At 39.5% G+C, this 16358-nt stretch overlaps 1 protein-coding gene across 50 annotated transcripts in view; it reads left to right on the top strand.

The window, feature by feature from the left end:
- DTNB (dystrobrevin beta) overlaps positions 1 to 16358 on the top strand; it is a 237966-nt gene that overhangs the window by 147078 nt on the left and 74530 nt on the right. For all 50 annotated transcript variants that reach the window (XM_070235811.1, XM_070235815.1, XM_070235820.1 and 47 more), the window contains one exon: positions 11053 to 11130. In XM_070235811.1, the coding sequence (XP_070091912.1) occupies positions 11053 to 11130 (78 nt within the window). The remainder of the gene's footprint in view (positions 1 to 11052; positions 11131 to 16358) is intronic.

Consider the following 16358-nt stretch of genomic DNA (forward strand, 5'->3'; position numbering starts at 1 on the left):
GGCAGATGACTCAAGGCAGGTTATTTTGAGCCTTTTCTGGGAATTTCAAATCGGAACGAGGGAAGAAGTTTTGTTCTCCAATGGTGAAGCTAAAGCATATTAGGCAGAAGATGTTAGGTGTAAAACCTGTGAGATCTGTATAGACTATGACTCCAAATGAGATCTCAGCAAAGATAACAGCAAATGTCCTAATGACCTTCTAGTGTCCTGGAAGCCAGCTGCACCCCTACGTGTCATAAAGTTTAATTATGAAGTTAGTTATCATTTAGTTATGATACTCAGTAAATTCCTCTTTTTATTTTCCTTAGCTGCTTCAAGTTAGATTTGAAGCCAGTGGTCCTGACACAGGGCAGTGTTTCTCAAACTTGAGAATTTATTCTTCCTTGAGAACTCTAATCTGAAAAGTTCATTTGGATAATGCAGAGATGCCTGGGTTAGGATGGTGAGTCTGTGGATTTTATCTATTCATTGGCTTTAGAACCAGATAGAAGTGGATTCTGGGGCTGGCCCCATGGTGTAGTGGTTAAGTTCAGCACTCTCTGCTTCAGCAGCTGGGTTCGTGGGTTCAGATCCCAGGGATGGACCTATACCACTCATCAGCCACGCTGTGGCAGTGACCTACATATAAAATACAGGAAGATTAGCACAGATGTTAGCTCAGGGTGGATCTTCCTCAAGCCAAAAAAGAGGAAGATTGGCAGAAGATGTTAGCTCAGGGTGGATCTTCCTCAGGAAAAAAAAAAAAAAGAAAGAAAAAGTAGGTTCTAATATTGGTTCTGCTGCTTACTAGTTTTGTGACCTTGAGCATGTTAATTATCCTCTTTGACTTTTATTTCTTTATTTGTAAAATAAGAATGGGTAATTGCAAGAATTTGGATAATGTATCTGAGCACCTTGCTCAATGTTAATGCAATGCTCATACTCAACAAATGTTAGTGCATTACTCCTTCCCTCCCAGCCTTCTCCAGTGTTCTAAAAGTAAAGAAATATAGCAAAATACACAGCAAATCTTGCAACTGTTAACCTCACAGGGTTTGTCATGTTCTTTTTGTGTACTGTGCTTTGGTTAATAATTTGAAATAATTAAGTTGTAGTCTCTGTTATAAGTGATTTTACACATTTTTGGTTGTAAATGATAATTGTCAGATAAGATTTGACCTAAAAAATATAATAGGTTAAGCTAAAGCTTAAATGCCTGTTGTTGCTGTGACAGATGATTATGAGGACTCATTGGATTACAGACTTCTTGTGGGCACGGACAACCTTCAACTTGTTTTGGTTTTTCTCAAAGCCTATAAGGGAGGTGGTAGGCATGACTGAGCCATCACTTTTGTTTGTTTGTGTACTGATAAGGTCCTTGTTTATTTAAATGGAGTTTGTAGCGATCAGAAGGGCTTTATGGAGATACTGAAATTTCAGGAACCATTTCTCTGATAAGAGAAGGGAGAAAGAGTGTAACCTTGGCAAGTCTGTGAAGAAGGACATTCCGGGATAGGTACCTAGGAGAAAATTTGAAAGCAGGAGCTTAGAAAAAGCAAAAGAAAACTTATTTGAAAGATGTGAAGGTCCTGAGTCTTTTGACAGATACAAGAATGAAGTAGTCTACAGTGTGGGTTTTGGATTTGTCTTACAGTATGGTGAAATTTGCTGCATAACCTTAAAGATGAGAAAAGTATGATCAAAGTGCATAGGGAAGATAATTTCAACAGCAACACAGGTATCGAGGATTAAAGGCAAAATTGCTGGCTACAACAATTGTAATAAGTGATTAAATGTATTTTACTAGAATGGTTAAGTGCCTCGTATGTAAAGCATTGTTCTGGGGAATACAAAAAAGTAGTCAAGTAAGTGAAAGCAGCAGGCATAATAAAATCTTTTTCCCTTTCACACTAATAATAATAAACAGACCAAAAAATCTGGTAAAAATTCCCCAAGTGTGTGATTAGCAGATGGCTGTCAAGGTAAAAGAGAATTGCAGGACTGTAACCTTAACCTCTATGACTAAAATATATTCTGGGAGGAACAGCAAGATAATGAACAAATAAGAAATACTTTAAAAAGTGTAGGGTAGGGGTTGGCTTTGTACAGAAGAGGTTCTGTCAAAGGAAAAGTGACAGACCTTACAGGTGCCCAAGATCTCACTGGCCCTCTCGGGCCTCAGAGTGGGCTTTGTTCCTTTACCCCTTTATAATAACCCTCAATTTTTAAGTAGAAATTTTGATTAACCAACAACAGTGTGGGGGTCGACCCGGTGGCCAAGTGGTTAAGTTCGTGTGCTCCACTTCGGCGGGCCAGAGTTTCACTGGTTCAGATCCTGGGCGTGGGCATGGCACCGCTCATCAGGCCACGCTGAGGCGGCGTCCCACATGCCACAACAAGAAGGACCCACAACTAAAATATACAACTACGTACTGGGGGGATTTGGGGAGAAAAAGCAGGAAAAAAAAAAAGAATAAAGATTGGGGGAAAAGAAACAGTGTTATACTTTAACATCCGTGGCTAGAGTCCTGTCCAGAAAGTGTTTTCCCCTGGATCTAAGTCAACTTAGAAAGCCAAAACGAGTAATTACACTCAATGTTGGTCCGTAGCCCAGTGTTAAACATTTTTTTTTAAATTAACAGTCTGGCTGATATAATAATTTGCTCATTAAGTGTATATATTTTAGGCTGAGATGAGGAATCTAAAATATCTTTGAAATTAATATTAGATTTTAAAGTCATCCTAATAAATGAGTGATATATTTTTGAAGGAAACAATTCACGCTAGCTTATCTGGTTTTCCTTGGGGCAGCCTAGAGGTGGTTAAGAATGGGAGCTCTGCAACCAAATAGGTTGAGTTCAGATGACATTTATAAAGAGTTCTAATGATGTGGCAGGGGAAAGAAAAAAATCACCCAAAAGCTGTACTCTGGGGCTATTGTTGTTTTACCTTCCTATAGAAACAACTTTACAAGACCTATGATCTAACATCATGCTATTGGTCTTAATTTACAGACTAAACAGTCTTAAGTAAGTTTTCCCAGAAGTGCAGCAATCAAAGGTTGAGACACTGCACCATCATGACCAAGAACAGGCCCAGGAGCTGTGCTGCCTTCATTAAAATCCTGCTTCTGCCATGATTGGGCTTTGCCCTCAGTACATTACTTCTCTCCATGCTTTAGTGTCTCTATCTGTAAAATAAAGATAATAGTAGTATCTACCTCATTGGTGATTGTGAGGTTTAAGTGAATGAATCCATGGGAAGTGTTTGAACTGAGTCTGGCACATATCAAGCACACAATAAGTATTGCTATTGTCATTGTTAAAGACACTCTCCACTCTGTTGATTCCATTACTAAGTCACAGATGAAAACTTGCTGTGGCTGCAAACACTACAAATGTATCTCCCAAATGTAACAACTAATAATGTCATTATTCCATTCTCAGAGAGTAGTCTCACCAAAGCTGAGTATAACAGAAAGAAGACTCCTCACACACTCTACACTCCTGTGTACTCCAGGGCATGGTGCTGACTCACGGTCAACAAATATTTCCTGAAAGCCTACTCCATGTCTTGTAGTATGCTGGGTACTCAAAATACGGTGATAAAAAATCACACAGGGGCTGGCCCCGTGGCACAGCGGTTAAGTTCACACGTTCTGCTTTGGTGGCCCAGGGTTCACCAGTTGGGATCCCGGGTGCAGACATGGCACCGCTTGGCATGCCATGCTGTGGCAGGCGTCCCACAAATAAAGTAGAGGAAGATGGGCATGGATGTTAGCTCAGGGCCAGTCTTCCTCAGCGAAAAGGGGACGATTGGCAGCAGCTGTTAGCTGAGGGCTAATCTTCCTCAAAAAAAATCACACAAATATGGGGCCTGCCCCGTGGCTGAGTGGTTACGTTCATGTGCTCCACTTCAGCGACCCAGGGTTTTGCCAGTTTGGATCCTGGGTGTGGATGTGGCACCACCCATCAAGCCGTGCTGAGGCGGTGTCCCACATGCCACAACTAGAAGGACCCACAACTAAAAAAAATATACAACTATGTACTAGGGGGCTTTGGGGAGAAGAAGAAAGAAAGAAAGAAGAACAAGAGAAAAAGGAAGATTGGCAACACATGTTAGCTCAGGTGCCAATATTTAAAAAAAAATCACACAAGTTTATTACAGTCTCATAGAGGAGATAATGTAGACTTATCTAAAAGATTTTCTTTACTTTCTTTTCGGGGATGTGGTGGTCGGGATGCTGAGGGGGGCGTGGATCTTTGGATCTACTCAAGCCATGTAACAGGCCCTTCTTCTTACAGTCTCAGAGTTCTCTCTAGGTTTGTAAAGCACACTCCATCTCAGCTTGCTTTCTTAATGATAACAAAAATAGTACAGTCTCACTTTAAAGATTTGATCCAGTGGTGATATAGGTTGCTTTTTTCTGTTTCTCTTTTTTCTACTTAATTTTCTTTACATTAAGCATCTTTTCTCTGAAAATCAGGAAAAATTAAACTGGAAAAATTGGAGAAGTACAGGAAAGTATAAATAGGCAGGAAAAACTACCCGTAATTCCACTGCTCTTAACATTTTGACCTAGTTCCTTCAGATTTTTTTTTTTAAAGATTGGCACCTGAGCTAGTGATGTTGCCAGTCTTCCTTTTTTTCTTTTTATTCTTCTCCCCAAAGCCCCCCAGTACATAGTTGTAGATTCCAGTTGTGAGTGCCTCTGGTTGTACTATATGGGACACCGCCCCAGTATGGCCTGCTGAGCGGTGCCATGTCCATGCCCAGGATCTGAACCAGTGAAACCCTGGGCCACCGAAGCAGAGCACGTGAATTTAACCACTCGGCCGTGGGGCCGGCCCCCTCCTTCAGATATTTGTTTTACACTTACTATGTTATTTAGCTGAGAGCATGCTGTGTTTATGTATAAATAATTTTATCTTATTGTATAGGGTTATTTGAAGATAAAATAAATAATATATTTAAAGCTGTAAACAGTGTCTGATATGTAGCAAACATTCAATAATTGTAAGCTATCATTATCGTTATCTTGCCCTTCTTTTTTACCTCTTATGTGCTAAGCATTTTCCCATGTAAGCATTATTTTTTATTTAGTTAGTTATTTTTTTGGTGAGGAATATTGTCCCTGAGCTAACATCTGTTGCCAGTCTTCCCCTTTTTGCTTGAGGAAGATTGTCCCTGAACTAACATCTGTGCCAGTCTTCCTCTATTTTGTGTGTGGGACATTGCCACAGCATGGCTTGATGACCAGTGTGTAGGTCCATGCCTGGGATCCGAACCCTTGAACCCCAGATTGCCAAAATGAGCACACAAACTCAACCTGCATGCCACCGGGTGGACCCCAAGCATTATTATTTTTTTTTTTTTTAAGATTTTTATTTTTTCCTTTTTCTCCCCAAAGCCCCCTGGTACATAGTTGTACATTCTTCGTTGTGGGTCCTTCTAGTTGTGGCATGTGGGATGCTGCCTCAGCGTGGTTTGATGAGCAGTGCCATGTCCGCGCCCAGGGTTCGAACCAACGAAACACTGGGCCGCCTGCAGTGGAGTGTGCGAACTTAACCACTCGGCCACAGGGCCAGCCCCGCAAGCATTATTTTTTAATGACAGTGTAATATCTTATAATTACGGGTGGCCTGTGATTTACTTTTCCTTTCTCTCATATTTGAACATTTAGATTTCTTCCAAAATTACCCTATTGTAAATAATATTTCCCTAAATATTTTAAAATAAATCTATCTTTGCATTTCTGATTAATTCCTTGGAATAGATTCCTAGAAAGGGAAGTTATTGAGTCAAAATGTTTAAACATTTTTAAAGATCTTTGATGGACATTTTGCCCAGTTGCTTTCTAGAAATTCTGCTTGATTTTATATTTTCACTCTTGCCTAGTAATAAATTGATGGCCTATGTCGGAAAATCCTCTCCAGCCTTAAGGATTGGCTTAAAAAAAAGAATCTTTTTTTTTTTTTTTTAAGATTTTATTTTTTTCCTTTTTCTCTCCAAAGCCCCCCGGTACATAGTTGTATATTCTTCATTGTGGGTCCTTCTAGTTGTGGCATATGGGACGCTGCCTCAGCATGGTTTGATGAGCAGTGCCATGTCTGCGCCCAGGATTCGAACCAATGAAACACTGGGCCGCCTGCAGTGGAGCGCGCGAACTTAACCACTCGGCCACGGGGCCAGCCCAAGAATCATTATTTTTATAAGGGAAAATGGTCTGTAATTTTAACAAATTTCTTTGCTTTTTCATAATGAAAACATTTTTATGTTATTTGTTTTTCTTTTTAAGGGGGTATTTGCACTTTGCCCATTTATCTAATTGAAATGTTAATAATTTTCTTATAAATTTGTGTGAATCCCTTATATATTAAGGCTATTAATTCTTGCTCTGTCACATTCATTGAAAGAGTTCCCTGAATTTGTATTTTTCTGTCTTTTCTGATTTTTTAAATATATCAAATTAATTGGTCTTTTCTTTCCTAATTTTTCCATTGCTTTTGAACTAAGAAAATCCTCTGTCCATAGACACATGTGTTTTCTCTTAATTTCTATAATTAAGCATGTACATTTAGCTTTTTAATACCCTGGAAATACATTTTTCTTTATGGGGTGAGGTGATTTCAATATTTTCCCATAGCATGTACCAGTTTTTATACTATTCAATACTTATTACATTATATTACAATTATTTCTTCTGAATTTTTTTCTTCCTAATACTTAAATTTTCATCTTTTTAATTTTTATCCCTAGCAGCTAGCACAGTAACGATGACTTGGTAGAGACACAGCAAATACTTGATAAAGGAAAGAAATAGAGAGTTATATGTAATTTGTCCTAAAAGATTTAAAAGCATGATGAGTTATTCATCATCTATTTTTAGCTTTAAAAACCTTAAGAGAGATTCTGTAGTAGTTTTAATTTCAAGTTAGTGTACATTCCAGAGCATCAACCAGAATGAATTGGAGTGGTCTGGTCTTAAGAGAAGTAACGTGAAAATAACTTGTACCAGTAAGTTAAATTTTTAATTTATAACAGGAATTGTGTCTAACCAGTAACCAGAAGCTCTGTACCTATTATCTAAGCCACCCTCTTACTGGATATTTCCCCAAAGCTATCCTGCTCCAGCTAAAAACAGTAAATAAAAATGTACCTTTACAGTGATCAGAAAACTCAAATGAACAGCTACGATTTAAATTATGGCACTCAAATATTTTCAAACTTGGCATCTCACCTGGGTTCCATTCTCCTATTTCTAACTGCTTTTTTTTATCATTTACCTGCACTTAATGCCATTTCAAATTCGGCAATTTCAAAACTGAAATCCTATTCACTCTTACCTTCCTGCTCTTTCTATCTGCCCCCACCTACCCAAAACCAAATCCTGTTTCCTCCTTTGGTGTTACCTAGTTTCGATATTGATATCACTATCCTACCCAATAGTCAAGGTAAAAATTTCAGTTATTCTTTACTCACTAACCCCATGTACTTAATTGGTCACTGCATCTTATCTATTTTACCTCAACAGTATTTTTCCTTTTCTCTCTTCCTCATCTTAACTACCACTGTCCACCCTTGTAATCACTGATCTGGACAATTGCCATTGTCCTCTCCCTCCTTTCCCAGCTTCCTTTCCCTCCTCCTTCCAAATGCATTCTACAGAAGTGATTTTTAAGTGAGAGCGTGCATTAGAAAGAGTCTTCTTGCCCCTAGAGATTCAGATTCACTAGAGTGAGGATAGAGCCTGGGTATCTTATTTTACGAAAAGCTTTCCAGATGATTCCAATGCACACCCATGATTAAAACCAATATTTTACAAGCTTCTAGAGTTGTCTTTTTAAAACCCAATTATAGTCACATCATCTTTGGCTTAAAAACTTTCAATGCTTCCCCTGCAGCCTACAGTATAGGCCCAAACTTGGCTTGTGATGGAACAGCTGTCATTCACATCCTAGGCCTAATCTACCTTTCCCTGTGCATTTTCAGCTACTCCCCTTCGAGCGCCGTTGAGTCTAGCCAGATAAGTTAGACCCAAATATGCCATGGACTCTTGGATTTCTGTGCCTTTTTCCATACCATTTCTTCTAGGTAGGGTAGCCTTAACTTTTTTTCTAAGTCTAGAAAACTCTCTCCTCAATGGTACTTCACCCTGGCACTCTTCCCCCTCATCCCTCCAGGCAGGATAACCGCTCTTCATCTATGACTCCTCAGCACTTTGTCTATACTTGTATTGCTGCTCTCATTACTTTGCATTGTGATGAGTTGCCTACATATCTGTCTTCACTGATAGGTAGTTAGGTCATTGAGATAAAGATGGTCTTACTTATCTTTATGAGTAGGAACCCAATAGGAATCCCTCTTTCCCTTTGATTAAGAATTACCAAATTCTCTAAGTCTTCCTTTTACACCTACCTCTTCTGACTAGCAAATTACCTTCTATCTCCAACTCAAAAAAAAAAAAAAAAAATTGGCATGTCTTATTAACAAAGAAGGAATATCCCAAATCTCTGTACCAAGTGATGGTTGGTGGTCCTTTGGGTACCATGGAACTCATTAGTGTCCAAAGATACCTTGCTGAGATCTTCACCAAAGGAAGATATACAACATCTGGTGACATGTTCAAGGTATTCAAAACTGATCTGAAGAGTTGTGTCAATTCTACTGCTTTCTAAGTTTGTATAATTGGTACCATCAATGTCTACCTTACACCTGCAAGCATTCCTTTCAGTTATGTCTTACAGGAACTATGAGGTTTTCTTTTATAAGCCAGAAGTCATTTTTGGTGTATTACATCTCCTGAGACCACAGCTGAGCTGTTGGCTTTCCTAGTGAATTGTGGGTCTAGTGGTAGATCCTATGGTAAAGACCCCCTGTATGTTTTCAAATGCCTCTTTCGTCTTGGACTGCAAATGCATACCTATTTCCCTAGCAAAACATGTTAGAAGTTCAAAAAGGATATGAAATTTGGGGGCAATTATGATTAGTTTATAGCTTACGATGTAATCATTACTGTCTGGTTTTCAATATTAAAGAAGAGGCTGTGATATGTGTGCTATAAGATAATAATTAAGCATTATATCTGCCAAGAGATAGAGATGATTATTAAAGACTTTTGTTGCATCAGACCAAACATAACACTGCAAATCATGATGTTTTATCATATTTGAGGAATTAAAACAAAATTTTTTTCTGTTGTCATTTTTCCTCTGAGAATGTGAGAAAGGAAATTGAATGCAGTAGTATCTTCAGTGTTGAAATATACTAGGTAATTGCGTTAATTCTGAAAGCAACATGGACATGTCCTTATCTTATTTTGGAAATGGATTGCTAATAATAATATATTACAGAAGGAAAGCCCATTGTATTTCCAGGACAAGAATGTTTCTGATGCCCTCAAGTATGAAAAGCTATGATGCTGGATTTGTTTCTTTCGGAGGAATTGTCTCCTTGTTCCATTTGGACAACTGAATTAAAAGAACCAGAGGCAAAAATATAAATTTAGGACTAAAATTAAGCTAATCTCTGTCTTTCACTTTCTTTATTAGTCAGCCTAAAACAATTGATTATAACTCAGCACAGCCACTAGTATTAATAGGCTTGAAAGTTTGGGGGCAAAATTGAATATCTGTCTGGGAGATAGGTAGTGAGATAAATAACATGGAATTGAATTCTAGCCTAGAAAGGTGTATTTTAATCCTGAATGTCTTACTTAGCAACTTTCACACAAAGAGAGGAATGTGTAACAATAAGCATAGTGTTATGGCTTAAAAATCAGGAGACCTAATCTGTTCCCTGCAAATTACTTCCCATCTTTGATCCTCTCCATTAAATGGGAAGTCATTAAAAATATTTCCCTACCCAGAAGTGAAATTGGTTTTTGAAAAAGGAGTGTGTGGATAGATAGCTGTAGAGAGAGATCCATCCATCCATCCCATCCCTCCCTCTTAACTTTTCCTCTGAGTTCCTTGACTTGGCCTGAAAAGTTTCCCTTGAGCCTTTGTTTGAATATACTGTGAAACCTCCAAAACCATGCAGGCTCTGACCCCTTACTGTTCACCAAGACTTGTGAAGTATGACTTCTACAAAAACATTTTACATAATTAGCTCAGCTCTTAAAGATAAGGAGAAACCAGGAGGTAGTTCCCAAGCAGCTAAATATGAGAGAGGGGCTTTTCTGCTTCACTTTTCTGCTTTTGATGGACAAATTTCTCTGAAAATTACTTCTTTCAATTTAGGAAAGGAAGTGAGAAATTTCCCAGGGGGAATATTTAGCAATAGTCATGTGGCTCCAAATGCAAGACAGAAACCCTTTGTAGCCGAACCTGATGGAGAGGGAGAGGGTCTGAAAGGGAAAATCATTCCTTTTGAGAAGTTTGGATTCGTTCATTCAAGACTCTTACAAGAGGGAGAAATAGACCTTGAGTCCAGAGAACCCGCAACTAAAAAGAAGTTATCAAAAATGCTTACCTTCAAATTTAAATTTGGGTTAGGTTATAAAAGAAAGCATTCTAATTAGAGTATAGGTATAAAATGTGGGTTCATTATTAAGATTCTAGTAAAGGATTAATAACAGAATTTAGTATTTAATGTTTTAATTGTTTTGGTAAAAAGTATGCAAACTAAGTCTGAGGGAAGTCAGTGAACTCTAACTAAATCTCAGGAAGGCATGCATGTTGCTGTTGTGACCTTTGTAATATACCACAAGCACCTAGTAATCCTGTAAGCACCTAAAATGCAGGAAATTAGCTAAGTGGCAGAACTCAGATTCTTGTGTACTAAAACTACAAAACAGAAGCCACGGAGTTGCATCCCTGTAGCAGTGTGTGCAGAATGAGTTGCTTCTCCGGGGACAGCACAGCGATGTCCGTCGGCTTTGTGCGAGCAACCCTCTTGTTGAATTTGCTTAGGCGAGAAGTATTGATTTCTGCGTCCACTCCCTGGGGGGCCCCAATGTGCTTATCACAAAAGAACCTGAATGATCATGGGTTATTTTGCCCTTATCACTCTCGTTTGCTTCCCTAATCATGTTGGTAATTATTAATATAATGTAAATGTCTTTCCTTCCAGTCCTCCTCGCCCTCTGACTAATATGAATGACACCATGGTGAGCCATATGTCCTCTGGAGTGCCCACTCCCACCAAGAGGTATGTACAACTTCTGCCTCGGTCCTGCTCAGAGTTGGGGACAGGCCTCTGGCCTGGGAATCAAAGCATTCCACAGAGCAGAAAGGACTGGCTTGCTTTCTCCTCCTTTGACTGTCTTTTAATATTATTTTCTATCTTCCTTTTCTTCCTACTAACTCATAAATATAGCAACTGAAGGAGTCTGCCTTTGAGTGGTGCCTGAGGTGGAAAGTCTCCATTTGTGACAAGCAGTGAACATAGTGTCAAAGCCGATTAGGCATGTTTGGGATCCTTTTTTAACATTGAACAATATTTTGATACTCATGAATTTCAACAGTTTTGCATTTGAGTTGTTTGAGTGTCAGATATTGTTTCTGCTTCCTAATTAGACTGTGTAAATTGAAATCTCTTATAGTCTCCTAAATCATCTTGTATATGATTCATAGGCATTTAAGTGGAAAAGCCTGAGTCCCTCTCTTCGTTATATAAGGAGCTTCCTTTAGGGTCCTTCAGGGAACTAGAACTGTGTACTCCTTTCTCCTCTTTATTTAATTTACCCTTCTCCAAAATTCTCTTAGGCAGGACTTAAAAGAACTACATAAAATGGCTTACTTTCTATTTGATTTAAGCTGTTCAATGACTAGAGCAAGGCAGAAACTCCCTCAAGGGCACAACCATTAAAGAGTTCTTTCTAACAGTCATCCCTCAAAAAGAGAAGAAGCAACAAAGACATTCCAACCCACTCCTCAAGTCTTTCCTGCAGAAAACCACTTTGTGCCATGTGTACTGATGGCTTTGGATTAATTCAGCTGTAGAAGTGCCATCTGCTTAATAATACTTTGACTTAATATATAATATATACTTAAGATCACCTATGTTTGTTCCCATTGGCTAAAACTCCTAGAGCAGTGTTTCCCAAGTTTGGCTGATGGGAAGAATCACCTGGGCCACCTGTTAGACATATGGATTTCTGCGACCACATCAGACCAAATGGATCCTGAGATCTCGAGAAGTTATGCTTTTAGCAAGTATTCCAGGTGATTCTTATTATCAAGCAAGTTTAGGAAATAGCCTTAGAAGGAAGGGAAGGAGTAAACCGTAGGGCTACCCTGGAATAGAGGATTTACGGACTCAATAAATCAGTGACCTGCTGACACAGTGTTATCTGTGTGGAGACTCAAGACCCTGGCCGGGTGACGGTACCTGCCCGCAGCCCTGTTAAGTTGCTCCTAGCAGGGGCACAGCCAGCCGCTTCGTTGGGGCAGAGCTGAGTGGTACCCTGTACTGGAGCTTAGACTTCTGAGCCAGACCGTCTGCATTTGAGCCCTGGCTCTCACCTGACCATGAGCAAGATTCTTATCTTTATTGTTTTATCTGTGATATGGGGACAATAACAGTTTCTACCTTCTGAGGTTTGTGTGAGAATTTTATATTGTTTTCATTATTTAAGAAATAAACTATGATGAGAGAACAGGTAGGGGAAGTAACAGAATAATTTATGAATAATGCCCTCTCATGAGGAGCTGAAAGCTTGCAGAAGAATACACAACAATTAAACCTCTCCCACCTACCTAGATATTACAATAACCCTTTCTGGGCTTAGTCCTTAGCTTTTTATGTTAACCACCCATAGCCTTCAGAGCCAGACCCAGAATCTAAATATCAACTCAAGGATGTTTCCATTTCAAAAGTAGGAAGACAGAGTGGATTAGTGAAAGAAGTCAGCTTGTAGGCTGTATGTTCGTTTTAGCAACACCAGCTATTACAGTTTCACTTCATCTGATTTCTTCTCTTCATTTACTAGTTTTGTCACCCTGAGTCACCTGAGTTCCTGAGGGCCCCAAGTGCCTGGTGACCAAGGGCACCAGACCTTCAGTGACCACAGCTGAATGTAGCTGCTAGAGGCTGTTACAGGGAGTACATCTTTCTGGACAAGGTTTTATTGCTTGAGAAGACTGAAAGAAGGGGTTCAGGATCAGTAATGATCACAGCCACCTCTATAGAAGGACTACCCGTTAGGCTCGGTGTTGCTGTATGAAGCCCCAGGCCTAATAGTAAGTGGCCAGCTGCAATTGTCAGTCACAAGTATCTACCATTTCTGAAAGTTGTTTCAGAGAAAACAGAATAGCCTGGGTTAGGATTTTATTTTAAAGTTAGCATTTCAGCCAGTATCTCTTTGTAGATAGACTTAGTCAGTCCTACAGGTGGTTATCGCAGACTCTCTAGGGACTGACCAGCAGACCACAGGCAGCCAAAGCCCTTAGCAGACCAGAAGGGAAGGTAATACTCTGTAACTTACATGAAGAGTAGTTGCTGGGCTGGAGGCTACATGGGAACAAGATACCCCCATCCTAATAATATACTCCTGGGAATTTTAGGAGATTTCATTTATATTCAGGATGAGATTATGATATAATGTGTGTACATTAATTGCATAATTCATAGATTTGGCTCTTCATGGCCCCAGTTACCAAACAGTATATATTTCCAGCTAGTATTCTGTTTACTTCCTTGAGGACTCATCAGTTTTTCTTTCTTCCTCTGAATGTTGTCAGACCTGTCTCTCCAGAGTCTGATGAAAGCCAGGAACCCAGCACATCATCCTAGTCACAGAGCCTTCCTCTGCTGGGGCAGAGAATCCTCAAAGGATACAGCTACTCTCCAGAAATAAGAGGTTTCCTTTAGAACTCAGCATAAGATGTAAATCACTGAATCAGACAAGAACAGGCCCAGTAATAAAAATGCAGGAAAAATTTGATCTCCAATTTCTACCTTTTCAGTAGGCAGTGCATATAAAAATAGTGATAACCAGGGGACGGCCCCGTGGCCTAGTGGTTAAGTTCAGCGTGCTCTGCTTCAGCAGCCGGGGTTCAGTTCCCGGGTGAGGACCTGTACCACTTGTTGGTGGCCATGCTGTGGTGGCAACCCACATACAAAATAGAGGAAGATTGGCACAGATGTTAGCTCAGGGAAAATCTTGCCTGGGAAAAAAAAAGAGGAAGATTGGCAACAGATGTTCGCTCAGGGCGAATCTTCCTCAGGAAAAAAAACAATGATAGCCAAATGGTCAAAAATAATAATATATTAGTCCAAATAGAAAATGAACTCAAATATAAGGGTTACTGTTTACAGAAGAAAACCATATAAATGGTAATGATGCTGGCTATCATGTGAAATTCTATAAATTATGTTCCTGAGAGGTTCTACTCTAGAGATTTGCCCTGTATAATATCCTTCTGATAGTCCCATATCAGTATTTCTGTAATTGAAAAGAAATTTCATCTTTGCCTTAGACTAAATCGTTTCTGGAAATTTGCTCTCTTTTAAGATAATCGAAACAGTACACTTAAAAACAAACAACAAACAGCTTTTGAAACTTCACAACAGACGCTTGGAATCCCCCTCCGCTGTGTGATTTCCTCCGAGGCTCGCCTCTCTCCCTCTCCTTCCCCAAGGTTCAGAATGTGGACTATGGCATCATGCTCTGCACTGTGTACTGCTTTAAGTCATACCGTATATTCAGACCAATGTGGAAAATGATGCTAATGTTTTTTATTTTTTAAATGTCTTCTAAAGCTTTACCTTTATTTATGAATACTTTAACTTTTACAATTCTGTGGGCATTTTATATAACTATGGCAGTAAAGAAAACCTTCAATATGAAACTTTTTGCTTTGTGTATTTGGTTGGTATATTAGTGTCAACTCTTTTAATTTCACGTATTAAAATTTAACTTTAAAAAGTATAAATCCAGTTAGCAAGATGAAAAAGTTCTAATCAATAAGTAAATATTGTGCTTATAATGAACAAAACTGTACTGTATACTTAAAAATTTGTTAAGAGGGTAGTTCTCATGTTGTATGTTTTATCACAGTAAAAAAAAAAAAAAAGGCACAAACCCACAGAGACAAAGCCAAAAGCAGAAAGGGAAGGACAGAAGTGTCCATGGATCACCAGAGCAACTGAAATGCCACCAGGATGCCCTCCATCTCAGGGCTTCTCTCAGTGAGCCGTCTTCATTTCCTCCTGCTGCAGAACTGCTGCTTCTCAATACTGCCGATGGCTTCAGACACACGTCACAGGGCTGTCACTCAAGAGGTTGTGCTTCTCCTCCCTTAGAACTCGAAGGAAGGCTCCTTACTGGCTGGGATTGCGTTACTGCCCATCCTGTGTATATGTGATAGGCAACACCCATTGGACCTGTGTCATCAGAACAGAGGGAGGAGAATTTCCCCAAAAGAAGGTTATACCATCAAGAACAGAAGAAAGAGATCCTAGGAAGGAAAAATAACAGAGGTCATTGACAGACTACAGTTTTGCTACCCAGCACACAGATGTGTGCAAAAGTGTATACATACTGACATACACTTTCTCACACAACCTTCCCATACACATTTCCACTTCCAGAGTTTTCCTTCTTCACACAATGCAGCTCTCCATATATGACTGCAAATGCCTGCACACCTTTCTCAGGAGTCTTACCCACCTCCTGTAGACAGCACTGGGCCCGGGACATCAAGGTTATGTCTATTCGTCCAGATCAGGTCTATGCATGTCTTTTTGTGATTCATTAACCCATTCTACCATGGACCAAATGATTAGTTTTAAGCACTCACATACCCAGTATACAAAGGTAGAGATCTGAAAATAGGATAATCGTAATTTATAGAAAGGAGAAAAGGGAAGTAACAAAAACATGGCATATCAAGCCACATCTGCCTATGTTTTCTCCTGAAACGCCACTAAAATGACAGTCAACACTTTTTATTTTTTTTAAGTAAAAACCCACAAGAACAAAGAAAAATGGAAAAAGAGACAATAGCAACAATTTGGAAGGAGCAAAGCAGATGGATGAGTGATAACTGACTTTACCGACTGGAGAAAACTAACCCTAAGCTGACAGAGAAGCCCAGAGGAAGGCCCACCCTGGGAATTAGAAGGCTCTGAAAAGGAGCATAGAGGATGACAGCTGGTCATCTGTGTAAGAAGCACTTAGAGCCTCAGACTATCTACATAACTAGCCAGCTCCCCCTACCCCTTCTGCCAAAGAGTTGAGGTTTACATTTGGGTTTTCTGGAACAACACAACCCCCATAAAACCCTAGTTGTCTTAATTATCTCACCCTTGGTGGGCTGAGGCAACTCGCTTTCAGACAACCCATCTCTCTCCCTTGCAACATCATACTGAAGACTTCAAGAAGTCACTGCTACATTCTGTTATTCCTCTCGAGGTGCCCAGAACTCCAGCCA

The sequence above is a fragment of the Equus caballus genome, chromosome 15 (genome assembly GCF_041296265.1).
Source record: "Equus caballus isolate H_3958 breed thoroughbred chromosome 15, TB-T2T, whole genome shotgun sequence".
In the NCBI taxonomy this organism is placed as follows: domain Eukaryota; kingdom Metazoa; phylum Chordata; class Mammalia; order Perissodactyla; family Equidae; genus Equus; species Equus caballus.